Genomic DNA, 22,383 nt, shown 5'->3' with positions numbered 1-22,383 from the left:
CTCAAGTTAAGCATTTAAACTTCATTTTTAGAGATCCCATACACAGTGTTATCCCCTGAAACCTGTTCCCCATGAGTTATAATTTGCTATATGGCAGGTCAGTAATAGATCCAATCTTCAGGGGTTTAATTACTGAAATACTCAAAAAACAGAATTATAATATGGTTATATAATATAAACTCTAGGGCCAGTATTTCAGAAATATTTAAAGTATTTGATATAGTATATTTAATCAAGGTAGATTAAATTATTTAAACTTTAAGTTTGCTAAATCTTCTTGGTAGATTGCTTAGTCAAGAAATTTGTTTTTTAAAATGATTGCATTTGAGCCTATATTCCAACTGTGGGAGGAATAATTACTTAACCTACTCAGTTCTTTCAGACTTGAGTATTCATTTCTCCCTTCTTATTTTTTCATCTGCTTAAAACTGTTTTGGAAATTTTAAAAACCAGTTGAACTTTTCAACTTAGATATTGTCGACAAGTTTTAGAGACACCGTCTCAAATCCTTTTATATTAAATTATTTTTGGTTTCCCGTAAAAGCTTTATGTGACACTTTTGGAGGTGAAAGAAAAGGACTGGATGAGTGGAAGCTTGCTTAAAACTTCCTGGGCAGAGAACTTTTGTACTGCTAAGTGTACTTTCCTTCTTGTCAAGAATCTAGCCAAAACTTTAAGGAGGGGATGAATGGCATGGGTGATATAGATACTGCCAGTTAACTGCTTCTTTAAAAAACTAGATCTTCTAGTTGCTGTATTTAATTAGCATAGCCTCAGTGGTATTTTCTAGTACCAGCCATGGGAGTTTAGCTTACATTAAATTGAGATATGTTTTGTCAATAAACCTAAGGGTCTTTCTATGTTTCCTACCTTGCATAAGAAGGGACAAAACACTGGCATTGGCATAGAGTTCTGTATATAGTCTTTGGACACAGTTGTGTTGCTCCTGTTTTTGTTGACAAAGAACCTTCTCACTTTTCTAGTGGTTCCTCGTTCATGATTTCATGTCATTAGTATATATATTCAGTTTTTTTAAGGTGTGTTTTAAAAATCTAAAAAGTATCAAAGAATTAAGTTGAATTCCTCTTAATTTTTTATGGCAGATAAATTTCAGTGGGACTTGAAAATGTCTTAAAAATCTGTTCATGAAAGAGTTATCCAATAAGGGCCAGAAATAATTAGTTCTAGAGAAATTAGGCTGTGCTGCCAAATGGCTAGGCCTTTCTTCTATTAATTTTTTAATGAACACCATATTTTGATGGTCCCTTTTACAAGAAATCATGCCAAAAAAGAACACTTTCCAGGTTATGTGCCTAACAATCAGGCTCCCTAGTAAGGTTTCTGGTGTCTGTGTGGTGTGGAATAACATCTTAAACCTTTTGTTAGTTTTGCAAAAGACCAGTGTCCTTGGGACCTTTCACATGGCAGGACTAAGGAAGGTAGAGAGGCAAAAAGACATGCTGTAAATAGGAAGGCAGTACAGGTAAATGCAATTTTAATGAACCTGGAAGGATGTTGAAATTATTTTGTACCCAGCTTTTTAAAGTGGGTAATTTATATAAAATGTAATTGTGTTTTAAATTTACATAAAACACTTGACAAAATATTTTCAAGCAGCAGCAAATTGAGGTGGTCTTCAAGAGATTATATTGTTTGAGGTTATTGAATCTGTGAGTTACTGACATCACTGAAGCATGAGAATTTTAAAATCCCGTTTGGTATCTTGTTCATGTTGTTAAAAAACAATACTTGGTGGTGGTATCTATAAACTAATAGAATTTTAGAACTGAGAGAAATCTTGAAAATGTAGTTCAATCTCATTTTTTATAGGAAAGCTGAGACTCAGGGGTTAAGTGAATTTTTTTTTTTTTTGCGGTACGCGGGCCTCTCACTATTGCGGCCTCTCCCGTTGTGGAGCACAGGCTCCGGACGCGCAGGCTCAGCGGCCATGGCTCACGGGCCCAGCCGCTCCGCTGCACGTGGGATCCTCCCGGACCGAGGCACGAACCCGTGTCCCCTGCATCGACAGGCGGACTCTCAACCACTGTGCCACCAGGGAAGCCCCTAAGTGAATTTTAAGGTTATGTTCCTTGTTAATGTCAGAGATAACACCAAATTCTAGCATGTTCCTCAATATTTTAAACAAATGTACTACTAATATAGCATGTTATACAGTAGCTGTTATACAGTAGTAGTTCATAGTAACTGTTTAAGTGACAGTTACTAGCACCATTTATTAAACACTTCCTATGTGTTAAGCATCATGAAAAGAGCTTTATATGAATTTAATTTTCACAAATTTTGTATGCTATTTTTTTTGTATATAATTACTACTCAGCCTTTTATAGTTGAGAAATGGACTAATGTTGTATAATTAAAGTGATTTTGATTTTCTAAACTCTTCAGTCTCGTAAGAATTAAAATATCTACCTGTTAAGTTGGGCACAGGAGTCAAATCAGTAAATTTCTAAAATTCACTTTTTGCAGAGGGATTTCATAAGTACATTTTTAGCAATGTGTCTATAATATTGTGATTGTAATGAATTAAATCTCCTTGAAAAAATAATTACATTTTTGTTTGTAGAGTTCAGATCTGTCAGGATCATCAACTCCATCATCCAGTCAAGAAACCTTGTCTTTAGCTACCAGTTCGTCCTCAGAAGGATTGAGGCAACGAACCCTTCCACAAGCACAAACCGACCCAGCACAGAGTCATCAGTTCCCATATGTAATGCAAGGGTGAGTGAAACTGATAGCTGTGGGCCTCTTAAAAATCTGTGACTCCAGACTTTCATGGTAGCCCCCTTCAGTAATCAAAGTACATTTGAAATTTACTCATATACCTGATTATATGTTTTGAGAATTAGAGGGTTAGGTGGAGCAGTGTTTTTTTTTTTTTTTTTGGCTGCCCCACACGGTTTGTGGGATTTTAGTTCACTGATCAGGAACTGAACCCCGGGCCCTCTGCAGTGAGAGCATGGAGTCCTAACCATTGGACCACTAGGGAATTCCCAGGAGCAGTGCTTTTTTTTTTAAAGTGAATGGTGTTTTTTGTTTTGTTTTTTAAATTTATTTATTTTATTTATTTTATTTTTGGCTGCGCTGGGTCTTTGTTGCTGCACGTGGCATTTTATCTAGTTTAGGCAAGCGGGGGCTACTCTTCGTTGCAGTGCACGGGCTTCTCGTTGCGGTGGCTTCTCTTGTTGTGGAGCATGGGCTCTAGGCGTGCGGGCTCAGTAGTTGTTGCCTGCAGGCTTTAGAGCACAGGCTTAGTAGTTGTGGCGCACGGGCTTAGTTGTTCCATGGCATGTGGTGTCTTCCCGGACTCGGGCTCGAACCCGTGTCCCCTGCATTGGCAGGCAGATTCTTAACCACTGCACCACCAGGGAAGTCCAGGAGCAGTGCTTTTGAAAGCTGGCTGTACATTAGAATTGTCTAGGGCAGTACTTTTCAGTCTTTAATGTTTGTGCTAATCACCTGGAGATCTTATTAAGATGCTGGTTCTGATTCAGTAGGTCTTATGGGGCCTGAGATTCTGTATTTCCAGCAAGCTCCCCTGTGATGCTGATGCTTCTGATGCTTAGAACATACTTTGAATAACAAGGATCTAGGTAACTAAAATTTTTGTTTTTACTCAGTCTCACTATAGGTCTATGCAAATTAGTCTTCTGGGGAGCAGATGGGTGAGTAAGGGTGTTCTTGGAAGACTATAGGGCCCAGTAATATGCTTTTAAAAACTTCCACTGGTGTTTATGATCAGCCAGGCTTGGTAACAACTGAGGTAGAATAAAACTGTGATGTATTATGAAGATATGCTAACCATTGCATGTTATCCAGAGTCTTTCTTAGAGGAGGTTACTCAAGAAGCTTGCTATGGCTACCTTATATTTAGCAATTACAGCAGGCCTCTTGGGTTAGGTAGTTCCAGGGGGGCCAATGCAGTCGACAGCCACAGCATATCTTTCAGACAGCTCAGAAAGGAAGATCTTGGAGAATACAGTTTAGACCTGAGTTATGTCTGAAACCAGAGTACTTTTGAAGTAAAGGAAACATGAATAATAGGTAGTGATAGTTGTTTTGTGTTGCATATCATGCTGTGGGACTGCAGTGTGTGACAGTGCTCCAGATCCATGATGGTGAGGCTGGAAATAAGGAAATGGCTAGGACCCCTCAGAATGGTAGTAAGTGATATAACCAAGGAGTAGCCACTGACTGTTATGCCAGACAGGATGTAATAACATACAGGTTCTTTCTACTTAGAACTTTAAACTTAATTCAATTCTTAATGCAGAAAAACAAAGCAGAGTATATAGCAAAATATTTAAAAGACTCATTTGTCTCATATTCTTGAGTTTTTCTTCTAAAAATAAGTGTTTAGATGAGGCTGATTGTAGACTTTTATGAAGCATCCTATGAAACTATCAATATTTTTGTTTTCAGAAAATGATTATTACAAACCAAAATTTAGTTATTTATAAAAAACAGTGTTGTCATTGTTTACATTATAGAATAATGGCTTAAAATACTTTCTGTCTTATGACAGTGATTCCTTTCCTGTCTTTTTTGCAGAGTAAGACAGTTCAGTTCCTCTCAATTTATACAGAGTGATTTTACTAATATTTTACCAAATACGGTGGTAGTGATAGAAAGTGAGAAAATTATGGATATAATAAACCTGGAAGAATATGTAATGATGTTAATAATAGTTATCTCTGCACAGTAAGATTTTTAACTCTTTCTCATACTTACAGTGAATATATTTTGTAATAAACAAAACAAAGTGTGTAAAGTTGCACATCTTCAGAATAAGACATGGTTATCTTGGGAAAAGATTAATAATTTCTTTAGGCTGTTGCGAAAATCAACAAACTTTGGAGACAAAGGCATTTAGCTCTTAGAAGTATATAAAACAGATTAGAAAAATCTGAAATAGTGTTTATTTTGCTAAAAATGAGTATTAAGATGATAAGCAATAAAATCCTTAAAGATTTGAGCTTTACTTAGGGAATCTATTACTAGATGAATAATGTTTTAAATCAGGAGGGCAGTATAGCTTAGTGGATGTACAGATTCAGGAGCCAGCCTGCCTTGGTTTGAATCCTGGCCCTAACCACTGACTAGCTTGGGCAAGTCTCTTCTCTACTTTATTTCAGTTTGCTCATGATCTGGAGATAACACTACTTATCATACAGGATTTCTGTGTGGATTAAGAGTTCATGTATGTAAAGTGTTTACTCATGTGTTAGCAGTTATTTATAAATTCATTCATATTTATAAATGAATGTTGTACATTCATTCAGCAAACAGATCTATAGTCATCTATGAGTCTGATACACTGAAACATTTGAATGAATGCCAGTGCTAGGTGCTGGAAAATGAATCTGTATTTGGAAAGAGCACTTCGTGATTTACAAAACAATTTAAGTGAAAGTTCAGTAAATAGGTTATTCAGTTCAACAATGAACGTGATTTAATTTCATCTTATAGTTGTAATTTTTTACTAATGAAGACTTTACATCTGTCTTTAAGTAAATTTTATTGAACATAGCCTTAGCCTTAAATGTACAAGAGCAGTAATTTAGTGACCTTGAAGAATTCACCAATGAAATATAATCTCTGCACACCTTTTTTAGACTTCAGTATATGTTTAACTAGTCACATGTGTTTTCCACCATGTAGGTTAGTACTCTCAATCTTTAGTGAACTTGTTAAAATTGGTAAATTCTGATCCCTACTCCCTGAGTTTTTGAATCACTAGGTTTAGGGTAGTGCTTAGGAATCTGCCAACTTAACAGCATTCTGGGAACCTCACTTTTTAACAAGCTCTAATGCAGGTGATTATTTGCCCAGCAAGATCTTGAGGAAACATGAGAAGACCAAACAGTACATGTATATCACCACATTGGCTATCCATTTAAAATGTCATGTTTATAAATCTTGACTGACTGTTTTGGACTCAGTGTGCTGTGCTGTCATATTTATTTAACTCCAAAAACTGCTGACTGGTTTATAGAATACCCACTGTTTTGTACACTCAATTTTCCCCCCTGAAATAGTAACAACCTTGTTTTATAATTACTAAAACTGAAAACCTATTCATTGTACCCTTCTGTGTTATCCGATTTTTTAATAGTAAAAATTGCTTATAACCCACCACCCAGAAATAACTATTGCTAACATTTTTGTAGTTTCCTTCCAAATAATTTTCTAAGTATACTTTTTAAATAGAAATATCATACTATTTTATTTTATGAACCTTTTAAAAAAGCATAATGTAGCCTGGACATATTTCCAGATCAAATATAAATCTACAACATTTAAAGTCTGTATTAGGAATAAGTTTAGCCAAGGAGGTGAAAGAGCCATGCACTGAAAAGTATAAGACAATGATGAAAAAAATTGAAGACACAAATAAATGGAAAGATATTCCATGCTCATGGATTAGAAGAATTAGTGTTGTTAAAATGTCCATACTACTCAAAGCAACCTGTAGATTCAGTCAATCCCTATCAAAATTCCAAATGATATTTTTCACAGAAATAAAACAAACAATCCTAAAGTTTGTGTGGAACCACAAAAGACCTCAAATAGCCAAAGCAATCTTGAGAAAGAAGAGCAAAGCTAAAGGCATCACACTCCCTGATTTCAGACTATACTATAAAGTAACAGTAATTAAAACAATATGGTATTGGCATAAAAACAGACATATAGATCAATGGAACAGAATAGAGAACCCAGAAATAAACCCATACATATATAGTCAATTAATTTATGACAAAGGAGGCAATAATATATAATGAGGAAAAGACAGTCTCTTCGATAAATGGTGTTGGGAAAACTGAACAGGCCACATGCAAAAGAATGAACCTAGACTACTATTTTATACCATACTTAAAAATTAACTCAAAATGGGAATTCCTTGGCAGTCCAGTGGTTAGGACTCCGTGCTTTCACTGCCGAGAGCACAGGTTCAATCCCTGGTTGGGGAACTAAGATCCTGCAAGCTGTGGGGCATGGCCAAAAAAAAAAAAGTTACCTCAAAATGAATTTGACTTGAATGTAAGACTTGAGACCATAAAACTCCTAGAAGAAAATAAGCTCCTTGACACTGGACTTGGTGATGATTTTTTAGATTTGACAACAAAAGCAAAAATAAATGGGATTACATCAGACTAAAAAGCTTCTGCACAGCAAAGGAAATCATCAACAAAATGAAAAGGCAACCTACTGAATGGGAGAAAATATTTGCAAATCATATATTTGATAAGGGGTTAATATCCAAAATATATAAAGAACTCATACAATAGCAAAAACACAAGCAATCCAATTAAAAAATGGGCAGAGGATCTGAATAGACTTTTTCCCAAGAAGACATACAGATGGCCAGCAGGTACATGAAAAGATGCTCAACATCACTAATCATCAGGGCAGTGCAAGTCAAAACCACAATGAGATACCACCTCGCACCTGTCAGAATGGCTATTATTAAAAAGACAACAAATAACAAGTGTTGGTCAGGATCGTGGAGAAAAGGGTACCCTTGTGCACTGTTGTTGGGAATGTAAATTGGTGTAGCCACTATGGAAGACATTATGGAGTTTCCTCAGAAAATTAAAAATAGAACTACCATATGATCCATCAATTTCACTTCAGAGTATTTGTCTGAAGAAAATGAAAATACTTAATTTGAAGAGATATATGTACCCCCATGTTCACTGCAGCATTATTTACAATAGCCATGATAAGGAAGCAGCCTAAGTGTCCATAGGTAGATTAATGGATAAAGAAATCATGGTACATATTTACACAATGGAATACTATTCAGCCATAAAAAAGAAAAGTTATACCAGTTTACTTTTCCAATAGCAGTTGTTAAAAGAGCCCGATTCACCATACCATTACAGATATGTACTTCCCAGTATGATAAGTTGGGATGTCCTTGTTTTAACCTGAGATACGATAAAGAGACATTCCTTTTGTTTTGTGAAATGCTTATTTGTTGGCATGTTGGTATTTTAAAAAGTTCATTTGTGACAGTTCTTTATCTAAAAGGATATTAATAATTAATGCTTATTGAGCACTTAGCTCAGGCTAAGCATTGTATTAAGCACTTATACATGCTTTATTTCATTGAACTTTTTACCAACTCTGTGGTCTAGGTACTATTCTCTCCCATTTTACGGATGAGGAGAAGAAGGATGAAAGGTTATGTAGCCTGCCTAAGTTCACAGAAGTGGTCAGTAGCAGGACTAAAATTCAAATCCATATCTGACTTGAAAGTCTGTGTTAACTGTCTTGAAGTGAATATTTTGTATGTCATTTGTTTCAATATAATTTCCTAGCTTACCATTTGTATTTTGACTTCATTTATAATGGTGGTTCTCTCCCCTCTGCTCTCCCGTTTAAAACTTTTCCCTAGTAAGACCTGTTGGCCAGATTTTAAGTATTGGTGACTGAATAAGCATATTTGTCTGTATGAGGACCTTGTGGCTTTATTCAGGAAAAGTTTACTTTAGAATTTGCTGTAGCTGGGCAATGAAGACAGGAAAATGAATTGTGTAGTTGCCCTCAATGGAAGTAGGTCAGATCGGCAAATAAACTGACATTCATTGATGTGCTATCATGGTCTTGAAAAAGTTCTGCAGGAGCCTGGAGGAGGGAGTGACTGTCTCTGCTTGGAGGAAGGGGGAGGGCTTCATAGTTGGTAACATTTTGGCTGATTTTAAGGGAGGTTCAGCAGAGGAGAACAAAGCAGTGTGGAAAGTCTTGAAAAGGCATATTCTGGAAACGAAGTGGGGATTCCATGCAGGTTTTCTATGAAAGAATTTGTCCCTGATTGTTGAAGTTTCTAGTTCCTTTCATCTCCTCTCCTTTATAATTCTTAACTTTAAAAAGCATACTAATGAATGTCTATTATAAGAAACCCTTACTTACCTAACATCCAGCTTCAGCAACTATTAATAGACTACGATTCTTCAACCATTCCGCCTTGCTCCTCCTTTTTTTCTTGGGCTGGAGTATTTATTTCTAAAGTAAAATGTAGACATCATATCACTTCATCTGTAAATACTGTGTATCTGTAACAGACGTGACAGATATGGACTAAGAATCACAATACCATTAGAACACTCAACAAAATTTTAAAAAATTTAATATCATTTAATATCCAATTCATGATCCATTTTCCCTGATTGTCTCGAATGTCTTTTTATGGTTGTTTTGATTGGATCAGTATTGAAAGAGATTGACCTACTGCATTTGGTTGATGTTTCTTAAGGCTCTTCTAATCTAATCCCTATCCCTACCTTCTTTGACTTTATGCCTTTTCTGTTGTTCTATGTAATTTCCCATAGTAGTCTAGATTCGGCTCACTACATCCTTGTGGCATCATTAATATTTTCCTTTGTTTTCACAGGTTGCCTGTAAACTGGTAGTTAGATCTAGAGCTTGATTAAATTCAGTTAAAGTTCAACTTATTTTTATTTATTTTTTTTTACTTTAGTTTATGTGGAAAATATGAATTTTATTAACTCACTTTTATAAAACATTTTGACAGATGATAAATAATAATGTAATTAACAAATCTTAGAATCTTAACATCATAGAAGTTTGCTTCTTACTCATGTAGTAGTCTGATTCTAGTGTTTAATCCCCTGTAGGTGATTTTTCACCATCTGGTGATTCAAAGACCCAGGGTTTTTTCACTTTCATGGCTTTTCAAGACTCATAAGGGAATTCCCTGGCAGTCTAGTGGTAGGACTTGGTTCTTTCACTGCCAGGGCCCGGGTTCTATCCCTGGTCGGGTAACTAAGCTTTCCCGCAAGCTACACTGCCAAAAAAATAAATAAATAAAAAATAAAAAAGGGAGGGATAGATTGGGAGTTTGGGATTGACATGTACACATTACTACATTGAAAATAGATAACCAAGAAGGATCTACTGTATAGCGCAGGGAACTCGGTTCAATATTCTGTAATAACCTAAATGGTACAAGAATTTGAGAAAGAGTGGATACTTGTATGGGTATAACTGAATCACTTTGCTGTACACCTGTAACTAACACATCATTGTTAATCAACTATAATATAAAATTAAAATTAGAAAAAAGATTCATAAAATCTTGGAGTTCATCTGTTCATCTGTATGTACTTGGCAAATGGAGAAAGGAGCGTAGGGAAACACACCTACTTTGTAAATACCTTGGCCTAGAAGTGATATATTCCACTGTCACTGATTACATGAGCAAGAACTAGCCACATAGCTCAATGAATTGCCAGAGGACCTAGGAAATGTAGTCCCTAGCTGGGGAGCCACAGTTCCCAGCAAATACTCAAGGTGTTAAACTATAGGAGGAAAGCACAGATTTTGGTGAACACATCATTATATTTCCCTCCCTAGCAATGATAATAACAATATTTTATTAATATTTCCTTACTTTGTACCAGACATTGATGTGCTTAATATATATATATAATTTAACAACCCTATGGGATAGGAAATGTTCTCATACCTATATAAGGAAACAGGCACAGAGGATGCTCCAGAATGTATTTTACAAATGATTTTCTTATGACAGAAACTGAATCTTACTGTGATTTTTTTTTTTTTTTTTTTTTTGTGGTACGCGGGCCTCTCACTGTTGTGGCCTCTCCCATTGCGGAGCACAGGCTCTGGACGCGCAAGCTCAGCGTCCATGGCTCACGGGCCTAGCCACTCCACGGCATGTGGGATCTTCCTGGACCGGGGCACGAACCCGTGTCCCCTGCATCGGCAGGTGGACTCTCAACCACTGCGCCACCAGGGAAGCCCAGTATCTTTAAATTTTATGTTGTCAAATTCGTTATCTTTTTTGTGCTTTCTTCTATTGTTTATAAGTTAGGAAAGTCTTCCTCCTTCCATAGTTTTGGTAAATAGTCAATTCTAATTGCATCTAGATTATCTGTGGTTTAACTCAATACTTTTAGTCTACTTGAAACTCATTTGAATATGGAATGAGGTGAACCTTTAAACTCCCTTCCCCCAACCACCAATTTGGTCATCACTTTTCTCAGCTCCAAATAATAATTCTCTATTGTGGTATTTAATGATGCATCCTCTAGAATATATTAAATTCTTATGTAATATGTTTCACTACTCTATTATTATGTGCTTTAACAGTAACTTTATAATTTCATATCAAATAAAACTCTTTTTTCTTGTTTTCTATAGAGTACCAAATATATAACATCTTGTTTGAAGGATAATTAACACAGTGGAAAGTTGTAGTATACCAACCTGGGCCTGGAATGTACCTTAGCAATTATACAGTCCAGTAGTTTTTAACTTATTGGTGAGAAAGGGAAGAAGCATATGGGAATCATCTAGGGGAATTTATTTATTTTCTTGACAACATAGTTTCAGTAATCACATTTATGTTTTTGGCTGCAGGAAGGTGAGGTGGGAAGCTATAGTAATTTTTTCTAAGTGATTGTTAGTGGCCTTTTCTTCCCTTGACCTTTAAAAACAGTGACAAAGTCCAGCCTTCACATTTAACAGTTGAAGTAATGGACTTGTGTGAGGTTATATTTCCTCTTAGTGGTAGAGATTGGTTGAGTTCTATTTTAGGGGGATGAGTTTTTTCTTAGTTGGAAATACAAAGAAAATTTAAATATATACCTAGATACTGACTAATATTATGGCTAATACTTGATTTAGATAGTTTTCATTTTGCTTAGATGCGTCAGTTCACTGGGGGAAATGCTAACAGCATTTATACAAATGCCAAAACATTTATGTAAATGTTTTATAATATGTCTCTGCTCCAGTGGTATGGCTTTCTCTCCAGATTTGATCCCTAATTGATATCTTTTAAAATGTATAGGTGGGGTAAGGTTCTTTTCCTCTTCTTATACAGGACTTGTTTATCAAGAGCTGGGAGGAACTCTCATGGAGGATTCTCTGCTTTTCCTTCTTCATTCAGTATGTGGGAAAGCTTGGGAAGTAGTGGGGAGGGCTGCATTCAGGAGGCAGGAGCATCTTCTGAGGATGGGAGCCACTGTATGGCTCCTATTATTCCTCCAAGGATGAGGAAATTTCAGGTTACATGCAGGAGAGTTGATGCCTTAATCTAGCACCAAGTTGCCTTCAGTACAGTTTGTTGATAAGTCTTAGCCTCCCAAGCTCTTCTAAATTAGGTTCTATAATCAATTTTTACTAATTGCATGTTAACAGTCTTTAGAATATAAAATTAAACTTCATGGGGCTTCCCTGGTGGCGCAGTGGTTGAGAGTCCGCCTGCCGATGCAGGGGACACGGGTTCGTGCCCCGGTCTGGGAAGATCCCACATACCGCGGAGCGGCTTGGCCTGTGAACCATGGCCGCTGAGCCTGCGCGACCGGAGCCTGTGCTCCACAACGGGTGAGGCCGCAACAGCGAGAGGCCCGCGTACCACAAAAAAAAAAAAAAAAAAAAAAAAAATTAAACTTCATGAATTTGTTAATTATTCTTGTCTCACCCTGGATAGATCAAACTAATATTAGCTAAGATAAAATTCAAGTAATATGAAGAAAAGGAGAGTTACAAAATTCACAAATTCTGCATTTACTTATATGTTTATCCCTGTAGTTGTCTTGAGGTATGCGTATTTCTGCAAACCTCACATTACACACTTTGAAGTCATGTTCAGAGTTAGTGGTAGGGGAGAGTAAAAATAAAAATAGCTAACATTTACTGAGTACAGACTAGCGACCCTGTGAGGAAGAGTATATTATTAGCCCCATTTTAGAGATGAGGAAACTGAGGCATAGAAAAGTTAAATGTGGGCTTCCCTGGTGGCGCAGTGGTTGAGGGTCCGTCTGCCGACGCAGGGGACACAGGTTCTTGCCCCAGTCCGGGAAGATCCCACATGCCGCGGAGCGGCTGGGCCCATGAGCCATGGCCGCTGAGCCTGCGCATCCGGAGCCTGTGCTCCACAACGGGAGAGACCACAACAGTGAGAGGCCCGCGTACCACAAAAAAAAAAAAAAAAAAAAAAGGGAAAGTTAAATGTGACCACCCACAAATTTTACTGAATTAATAGAATTTTAATCTACTTTAGGAATGCATGTATAAATATGTTCTGCTAATCTTGGTTATTTAACTAAAAAATATTTTACAGATTTTAATAATGTTCATTTTTTATTTTACAGTTGATAGGTGCTATGTTTTAAATAATATTTTATTACTAATGTAAAATATCCTTTTGCTAACTCCCCCAAGTTTAGGGTTTTGGTTCTCAAGAAGAATGTACTAAAAATGTAATGAAAGTATTTTTTGACTTCTGTGCTGAAATGAGAAGATAGCAGATGTTTAATCTGGCCACACATTTGCTTTATTTTTCCATTAAAATTGGGCTGTGATGTTACTTGTTCTGTATACTTGGGGTCAGGGTCATCTTACATAAGCTATAATGTCTTACTTGAGGAATGCTGAAAATAAGTAGTTTTCATTAAGATTTAATACGTTTTGTCAATGGATTACTTGTTCAGAAATAAAAATGTAGAGAAATGCTTTCAACTTCTTCTGGAGCATTAAAAGGCATTTCTTTATTACTCTATTTCAGAAATGTAGACAACCAGCTTCCTGGGCAGGCTGTTCCGGCTGGATTCCCAGTGTATCCCGCTTTCAGCCCACTGCAGATGCTATGGTGGCAACAGATGTATGCGCATCAGTATTATATGCAATAGTAAGTTAATTTGAGTTTATTTTTTTTACTCATTGTGCTATTTGCTTTATTTTCTTTTTGATTCTAAGTATAAGTTGATTTGGAATTTCATTTACTGATGTGTTTCATTGGTTTTTAAAAATTATTTTAAAGTATTTGGCTAAAGGAAAAAGGGTTCACATCCTGTTCACATCAACTAAACCTATTCTGTGCTTCTCTCTCTCTCCCCTAATTATATTTAGCAGTATTCAGGTGCTTTCTTTAATAGAACATTTTATCTATTTAAGAGGAGAAAACTTAGGAAAGTTTCACTGGAAGGCAGCAAATCTACGTGAAGGTAGGATGTCGAATAAAAAAGGGAATAGAAAGAATCATATGTCAGGGAGGCTCATATTAATGTAGGGCTCAGTTGTGGCTAATATGCTTTCTGGACTGTTGGTATTTTAGTAAGTCTTGCTTCTGATCAGCATGGAACAATCTTAGTACCAAATACAGTTTCTCGGTTTTCTTTCTTCTGGACTTCCTGTGTGTTCATTTAACATTTCTAGCTTCTCTTTAACGTTTTCCTGTCCTTGTTTCTGTGATTCTGTCATCCTCTTCATTCTTTTTCTCTTTCTGATCACTCATTTTGTGTCCTTTGCTTTTCCCCTTTTTCTAAATGGTAACATTTCTTGTTCAGTTACGTATTTGTATACCTACCATGTGCCTTGTGATACTCAGTCTGGTAGGGAAGATAGGATTCAGTCCTGGGCCAGTCATCTTGGATTTCCTTTTTCCGTGGCCTTAGTTGTTAGCTTTCTGTGATGACTCCCGTTCTTCATCTCCTGTGCCTCCTCTTGTGTCTCCACTTAATTGTTGGAGATTCCCATAGAGAAATTTGCCTTTCCCTTAAATGCAGTATGTCTGAAATTTAACTGCACCATCCTCTTAAGTGCATTCTCCTTCTTGACTTCCTTGTCAGTGATACTGTCTCTTCTTAATCATCCTCCAAGCTCTTCACCTTAGTGAGCTTTGATTCTGGCTTCTATTATCCCTGAATCCAACAACTTACCAAGATGAGTTAGTATGTTGTTTCTAGCTTCCGTCCTTCCCTATATCTTACTTCCAATATTTTGTGCAGATCTTTTCTAATATTAGACCCACTTTACTGCAATCGCTTTTTCTCCTTTTAGGCTCTTTACTATATTTCATTGTACTACTGCCAGGTTAATTTGTGTAACACATAATTGAGTCTGTCATTCTCCATCCCCTAAAACATTTGATGGCTCTCTTGCCTACAGTGTGAAGTCTGTATCCTTATCCTTCCTCTAGACCTTACCCCATGAAGCTAACCTGCTTTATTAACTTCATATCCTAATGCTCTCCTGTATAACCCCTTGGCTCCAGGAAGGCTCTTTATACCTTACCTGTCGCCATAGTAATGGTTATCATTTGAGTGACTGCTTTGTCCTTAGTACTCCACTAGATGCTTTACACCCCTTGTCTTGTTTATAACCTCAAAAGAACTGTGTAAGATAAGTGGGGCTTATCGTAGTTTGCTACTGAATCATATAACCTTATGTACATCATTTAACTTCTGAGCCTCAAGTTTTCACATTTAATGAAATAACTCACCTATGAATCAGAATGTCCATGAGATAGGAAGTATTTTGGAAATGAAAGAACCCTCTACATATACAATGTATTAGATAGCTGGCTTAAATAGGCTTTTGTAGCCTGGAAAACTTCTATTTTATTTTATTTTGCTATCTTGATTTTAAAACTTTATTGTAGAAAAATTTCAACATATAAAAAGATAGAAGAGTGAAATGAATCCCTGTGTTCTCATCACCCAGCTTTTCAACATTTATCAATTCATGACAATCTGGTTCTACGACTTTCCCCCCTTTGCTAAATAATTTAAAGCAAATTTCAGATATATTATCATTTTACCGGGAGTCTTTTACAGGAAAATTTGTTCTGACTTTTAAGCAATCAAATTATAAGCAAACTTCAGGACCACAGTTCTTCATAACTTAATAAGGACCTACACCAGTGTTCTCCAGATGGAGTTCCCAAAAGTCAGGATTGGGGTTGAGGGATTGTTACCTGGATCTCGTTAATATCTTAAAATACTAATACAAATCTTTTATCACTGAGAGTGGACACACAGGGTAATGATTAATGTACTTTTTTTTTTTTTTTTTTGCGGTATGCGGGCCTCTCACTGTTGTGGCCTCTCCCGTTGCGGAGCACAGGCTCCGGACGCGCAGGCTCAGCGGCCATGGCTCACGGGCCCAGCCGCTCCGCGGCATGTAGGATCTTCCCGGACCGGGGCACAAACCTGCGTCCCCTGCATCGGCAGGCGGACTCTCAACCACTGCGCCACCAGGGAAGCCCCGATTAATGTACTTTTTTAGACAAATCTTTCAAAACAAGGGTCTAAGGAACAGGTGGTGGGTGTGTAGAAGAGCAAAAGAGGCCATTAGTGAAAAGTTTTGGAAAAAGATCTGGTCATTACCTTACAATTTAGTGAAAGAGAGAAACAGTAGTGATCACATGGCTGTTCTTATCTCTTCCACCTCTCCCCTGCTAACCTAGACTACCAAGCTGGGAGAACATCCTTCCCTGAGCTACTCCTGCCGTCCATGTTGGCTCCACTTTTCCACTGGGAATTATGCTTACCTAGGAAATGAGGTGCGGGAGTTGTGATATCCCATATTAGGTTTATGACAAATACATATGACTTCCCAGGAAGCTTTGAAAAATATAGTATATAAATGTTTTTTTCTTTTTAATATTTATTTTGGTGAATATTTCAGTCAAGCTGCAGTTTCAGCTCAGGCCACATCAAATGCCAACCCAGCCCAGCCTGCTGCTTCACAGCCTCTAAATCTGGCACACGTTCCCGGAGAAGAACCCCCACCAGCTCCAAACCTAGTGGCCCAAGAAAATCGACCCATGAATGAGAATGTTCAAATGAATGCACAGGGAGGTCCAGTGCTAAACGAAGAAGACTTCAATCGAGACTGGCTAGACTGGATGTACACGTTCTCACGAGCCGCAATTCTCCTTAGCATTGTGTACTTCTATTCTTCTTTTAGTCGGTTTATCATGGTAATGGGAGCCATGCTACTGGTTTATTTGTGAGTGATCATTCACTTTTTGTGGTTTCTTTTAATTACTTTCTAAAACTGTTCAGCACGGAATCTGGCATGTGGTAGTCTGTTGTGAATGTTGAGTGAAGGAATATGAATGTTGGCCTTCAGATATCTGGCATCAAAAGCAAAGCAGGTTATGTTACGTAAGAACGTTTATCAGAATTGTCTAGAAGCAGATTTTTTCCTTTACTGTCTTTTATAAAAATTGTTAGTTCAGTTAGACATGCTCTATCAATTATTTAGAACTTGAGGTGTGTATGATGCAGTCTTGCAAAAGATATGCTTTTTAATTAATTATAGTTATCAATAGTAAGTCCTATAGGTTTAGGTCAGATTTTTTTTCATAAGCAGACTAACTGTCCCTTGCCCCCTCTTTGTCCCAAGAGGCAAACAAATATCTAGTTGAATTTCATTTTGAAAAATATCAAAAAATGATTTTATGACTCCTGATATGTCTTAATATCTAGCATAGAGTCAGTTAAGCTCATGATAAACTTTAGATTTAAATTGATTCCTGTTTTCCTGTCACTGCTTTGAGAGGGGTAGTTCTTGGCCTGAAGTAGATTTGGTCTTTTCATTTATCATAGTTCTAATCATTTTTCTCTTGTAGGACACTAATGTTTGATAGTGTTACAAATAAAAACAGTTGTGAATTATTTTCTTTTCTCTTTACTGAGCAGACACCAAGCTGGATGGTTTCCTTTTAGGCAAGAAGGAGGTCAGCAACAGGCTCCCAACAATAATGCCGAAGTCAATAATGATGTGCAGAATGCAAACAATCTAGAACTTGAAGAAATGGTATGCTAATGAGGTTTTCGTATACTTTAAATATAGATGTTTCTTCAGCACTGTATGAGACCAACATAATAAAAGACTCAGGGTATTCCATAGTATTGAAGAAAAGTTAACATGTAAACGTGTGGTTTCATCTAGGAGAACTTATAATACTGTCAATCATATATTAAAATTAAGTGGAAAGAACTAATATCATTCTCCCCAAAAATAGTCTAAAGAGAAAATTATGCACACAGTGAGAATTTATTGTATTAAATTGGCAGTAATCCCTTTGAACTTGAACGAGGAATTTATTAATTTTGGATTTAATGAAGATTTCTAATGACCATGAAGTTCCACTTCCTTATTATATGCTCATATTCCTTCTTTGGGAAGAATTTAGCTCTCTCCTTTTCTGTCATGAGTTAATGGTAGCTGTTCAAATCACTTAGGAATATGTTTCTTCTTTTGTTTGAAAGGAGCGTCTTATGGATGATGGGCTTGAAGATGAGAGTGGAGAAGATGCAGGTGAAGATGCCAGTGCAATTCAGAGGCCTGGATTAATGGCATCAGCTTGGTCTTTTATCACCACCTTCTTTACTTCACTAATACCAGAGGGGCCTCCCCAGGTTGCCAATTAGACCTGAAAAACTGTGCCAGTTGCAAAGGAGGGTCTGAATTTAGGAAAGTGTTTTAAATAACAGTGCAATTTCAAAAAAAGTTTGTTACTTTCTTTTCTTCATCATGTATAGAGGTGTTTTTTTTTCTTTAAGCTTCTCATGCATATGAATATTTTAAGCACAAATGGACTACTAAATGTTTGATTTTTTTTAAGATCTTAACATAGCGTAATATTGGTCTTCCAGGTTTTATTAATTTCAATTATGTATATTATACCAAGACAGACCTGTTTGTGTGTCTTCTTTAAAGAGCTGCTTCACATATAAATGTCTAGCTAATATCTCAGCCCTTCAATGTATAATTTGAATACATATAATATCTATTTTCTGTGAATTATCCTGAAAGTTTTAAACAGAATGACCTCATAGTTTTTAACAAAGAATATTTACCTAAAATGTGCTAGTAGCATCTTGCCCAGCCATAAAGCAATAAACTTCTCAATAATCTTAATTTTGACATTTGAATAAATGGAAACTTTCTATTTTAAGGGCATATCCCATCGATTGAAATTAGTACCTTAAAAAAAAAAGGCAGCTCTTCAATGGAATTAATAGTGATATAAAATGTTTGATATAGGCAGTACTTTTATAAAATAAGATTCTGGAAATTGCTCCCTGTAATTTTTTAAAATAAAAGGTCAATTATGGTAAACTGTCTTATGGGCTATTTATTCAAACTCTTCCATAATGTACCCATTACATGCAAAAATCTATGTAAATTTCAGTAGTTTTGGGGTTGCTAAAGTCTTCAAGGTCATTTTCACCTCTTTCCATTCCAGATGGATATCTTCTAGTTCTCAGGTAGTCTGAAACCTCATTAGTTTATTTAAAAATCCCTGTGAAAGTTAATTCAGTATTTCTTAAGAAAGGAGTAAGTCTCTTATAGGGTAGCTAATTAAAATTGAATAAATGAGGATAGGAGAGCTTACTATGGAAGAACTTTTATCTCACATGATATGTATTATAAAGTAATACATGGTACTGGTACAGTAATATATGATTAGATAATAGAACAAAATATAAAATTAAGAAGACTCCATGAATTATTCTCTAAGTTTTTTACTTCCAGTGTTAAAGGTGACATTTCAAGGGTAACTGGTTAACCCTTTGAAAAGTAAAATTAGGTTTCTGTTTATAGATGTCAGTCAAAACATCATGATTGAATACGAGCAGTTCAACCATGAAATTACTAATAAAAAATATAGATGAATACTTATATAATATTGGGAGGAGAAAATACCTTTATGGCAGAATCCCTCAAAGAAAAGGTTGCTTATGTATATAATGTTTTGACATATAATTAAAAGGCAAACAGGAAAAAAATATTAAAAAGGTAATAAGCAAGTCTTAAATTTACCTTAAAAAAAAAGACAAAATCCCAGTAGGAAATGGGCAAGGGCCGTCTCTTAGCTTGGGCTGCCACGCTAAAGTACTGCAGGCTGGGGGCTTAAACTACAAGCATTTATTTTCCACAGTTCTGGAGGCTGAGAAGTCCGAGACCAAGGTGCTGGCAGATTCAGTATCTGGTGAAGGCCTTCTTCCTGGCTTGTAGATGGCTGTCTTCATGTGTCCTCCATGGCAGAGAGTCGAAGCAAGCTCTCTGCTGTCTCTTTTTACAAGGGCTCCAGCTCTGTTCACGAGGGGTCTGCCCTCATGCCCTAATTATCTCCCAAAGCTTCACCTCCTAATTGGGGGGTTAGGATTTCAACATATGAATTCTGGGGGGACACAAGCATTAAGTCCATAACAGATACAAACATGGGAAATAAACTGTGAAAAAAAATGTAATGTGGACAAGTGAAAACTACCAAATTGGTAAGATAATAATACTCAGTGTTGGTGAAGGTACAGAGGAATGTAAAATACTACATAGCCTTTCCAGCAAGTATCAGATTTTCAAAATGTGCACAGAATTGCTGTGTTATCCTGTTGGTCGTAGAATAAAATCAGACTCCTAAAAACGGCTTTATGATATCCTGAAAGGTTGAGTCCTTGCAACCTCTCAATCTGTGTTTCTCCTTAATACCTCTGTTCTAGCCAGGCTGGCTTTCCAATTCCGGCACTCTCCTTCTAGCCCCAGGACATTTAAAATGACAATTCTTTTTGTTTGGAACACAGTCCCGTCCTTCTTTGCCTTGTTACCACTTACTAATCATCAGCTCTCAGCTAATGGCCTTTGCAGTTAGCACCGCTGGTAGTTTACATTTATTTCCTTATTTGTCCTACAAAACATGAGAGCTATAAGGTTGGGGAGTGAATTTATGCTCATTAATGTATCCCCCCCATACCAGAAGAGTGCCCAGCAGTTAGTTCAGTACTGCATGAGTGATTGAAAATGTACACACCCTTTGAATCAGAAAAGGTTTGGAAGGGTATCATGCATGTATGATTTAGCTTTTAAGATCTTCTTTTTTTAAAAAATAACTTTATTTTTATTTATTTATTTTTTGGCTGCGTTGGGTCTTTGTTGCTGTGCGCGGGCTTTCTCTAGTTGTGGCGAGCAGGGGCTGCTCTTCGTTGCGGTGTGCGGGCTTCTCATTGCGGTGGCTTCTCTTGTTGGGGAGCATGGGCTCTAGGTGCGCGGGCTTCAGTAGTTGTGGTATGCTGACTTAGTTGCTCTGTGGCATGTGGGGTCTTCCCGAACCAGGGCTCGAACCCATGTCCCCTGCACTAGCAGGCAGATTCTTAACCACTGCCCCTCCAGGGAAGCCCACCTTTTAAGATTTTCATTGCATTGTTTATAATAGGAAAAAATTAGGACTGACAGATGTTCAACAGGGTGAGCTATGGTACATTTGTACACTGTTTGGGTCCATAGTTAGGGATGGCTTGTTTCAGGGCTGAGGCAATCATTGCATCCAGAGGGAGGGTCTGGATTTTAACCTGGGAACTAAATAAATAAACTGTCAAAGCTGGAAGAAGTGTTCCATAGGTCACACGCTAAAATAGAGCAGGCGAGTAGAGTAAGAATGCAAAGATAATTATGAGATTATCAGTCTCTTTTCTTCTGTTGGGAGTTGTGATCAGTCTCTTTTCTTCTGTTGGGAGTTGGACAGGGGAGAATTGGAGCCATAGAATTCATAGAGGGGAGCATTATTGTGGGGGACACCCATCTGAAGGAAATGAGCAGGTCTCTGCATCCTAATAGTAGGTTGGAGCCTAAGGAAAATGATGCTGGTCATAGACTCCCCCTCTGAAGGGCTGTGGCTAAAGGTTCTAAGAACAGGGGAATGTGTTACTCAATTTTATTATTTTCCCTACATTGTTAATTCCCTCATGTTAGTCTTACTTTCAGTAAGTCTTTGTCAGAAACTACAGCCCAGTGTCAGCTGTGTTTTAGATGTTAAGGGAGGAGCTGTGTCCATGCTGGAGCCAGATGGTGCCTAGAGGGCAGTGGTAGCTTGGAGATGGTTTCCAGATGGCAAAAGAGCAGCACAGAAGCCCAGATACTGGTCTTCTAGGCTAAATGGTGACTAGTAACAACCAGGATGGGATATAAATACTTCCCAGGACTTTTCCCATTTCTTACACATCACAATAAAGACTAGACTTTCTACAGTCAAGCAGTATGGGTGAGAGGGTTGGATTTTATTAGCTGGGTAAAAGGAAAGAGTGATCTGAGGGCTGAAGAATTGGAGATATTTTCACTATAGTTTGATGCTACCACCCATCATTATTCTAACTGGTTTCTCTGGCTCTGGCTCCATCATCACTTGAAATTTGGCTTTTCAAATTAAGGGAGAAGAGGCCACATTTGGAGTCTCATTAGTTTTGGAGCACCATGGCAGTTTTTAATTCACTGAGAAAAGACTGAGGTGTGCTGATTTGTATGTCAGCTTTCTGTAAGTCTGGTGTAAATCAGACCTTAAGGCCTGTTGTATCTGGAATTGTGTTGATGGATCTGCAAAACTCCACCAGGCTCTGGAATGTGCTATTCCCAACTACCAATCTCTCCTGGGAGCCCCAATGGGGCTGGCTGACTCACCTCCCCACGTGGCATCACACGCTCTCACTGCAACCTGGGAAACTGGCTGCACGGTGGGTACAAAGCATGTTTATTGTATTTTATATCTTACACATAAACAATATTTTGGATGTTTCAGTATTT

General features: G+C 37.2%; 1 protein-coding gene across 1 annotated transcript in view; it reads left to right on the top strand.

Annotated features, from left to right (window-relative positions):
• HERPUD2 (HERPUD family member 2) overlaps positions 1-18,236 on the top strand; it is a gene marked incomplete at both ends in the record, with an annotated part of 44,475 nt that extends 26,239 nt beyond the window's left edge. Inside the window, 5 exons of the mRNA XM_079711198.1 lie at positions 2,585-2,739; positions 13,580-13,702; positions 16,483-16,806; positions 17,502-17,619; positions 18,075-18,236. Of these exons, the coding sequence (XP_079567324.1) occupies positions 2,585-2,739; positions 13,580-13,702; positions 16,483-16,806; positions 17,502-17,619; positions 18,075-18,236 (882 nt within the window). The remainder of the gene's footprint in view (positions 1-2,584; positions 2,740-13,579; positions 13,703-16,482; positions 16,807-17,501; positions 17,620-18,074) is intronic.
• Between the last annotated feature and the right edge of the window lie 4,147 nt (positions 18,237-22,383).

The sequence above is a fragment of the Hyperoodon ampullatus genome (assembly GCF_949752795.1).
Source record: "Hyperoodon ampullatus genome assembly, chromosome: 9".
In the NCBI taxonomy this organism is placed as follows: Eukaryota; Metazoa; Chordata; class Mammalia; order Artiodactyla; family Ziphiidae; genus Hyperoodon; species Hyperoodon ampullatus.
The sequence above is the reverse complement of the archived record's forward strand: the minus strand, read 5'-3'. Positions and strand labels throughout refer to the sequence as shown.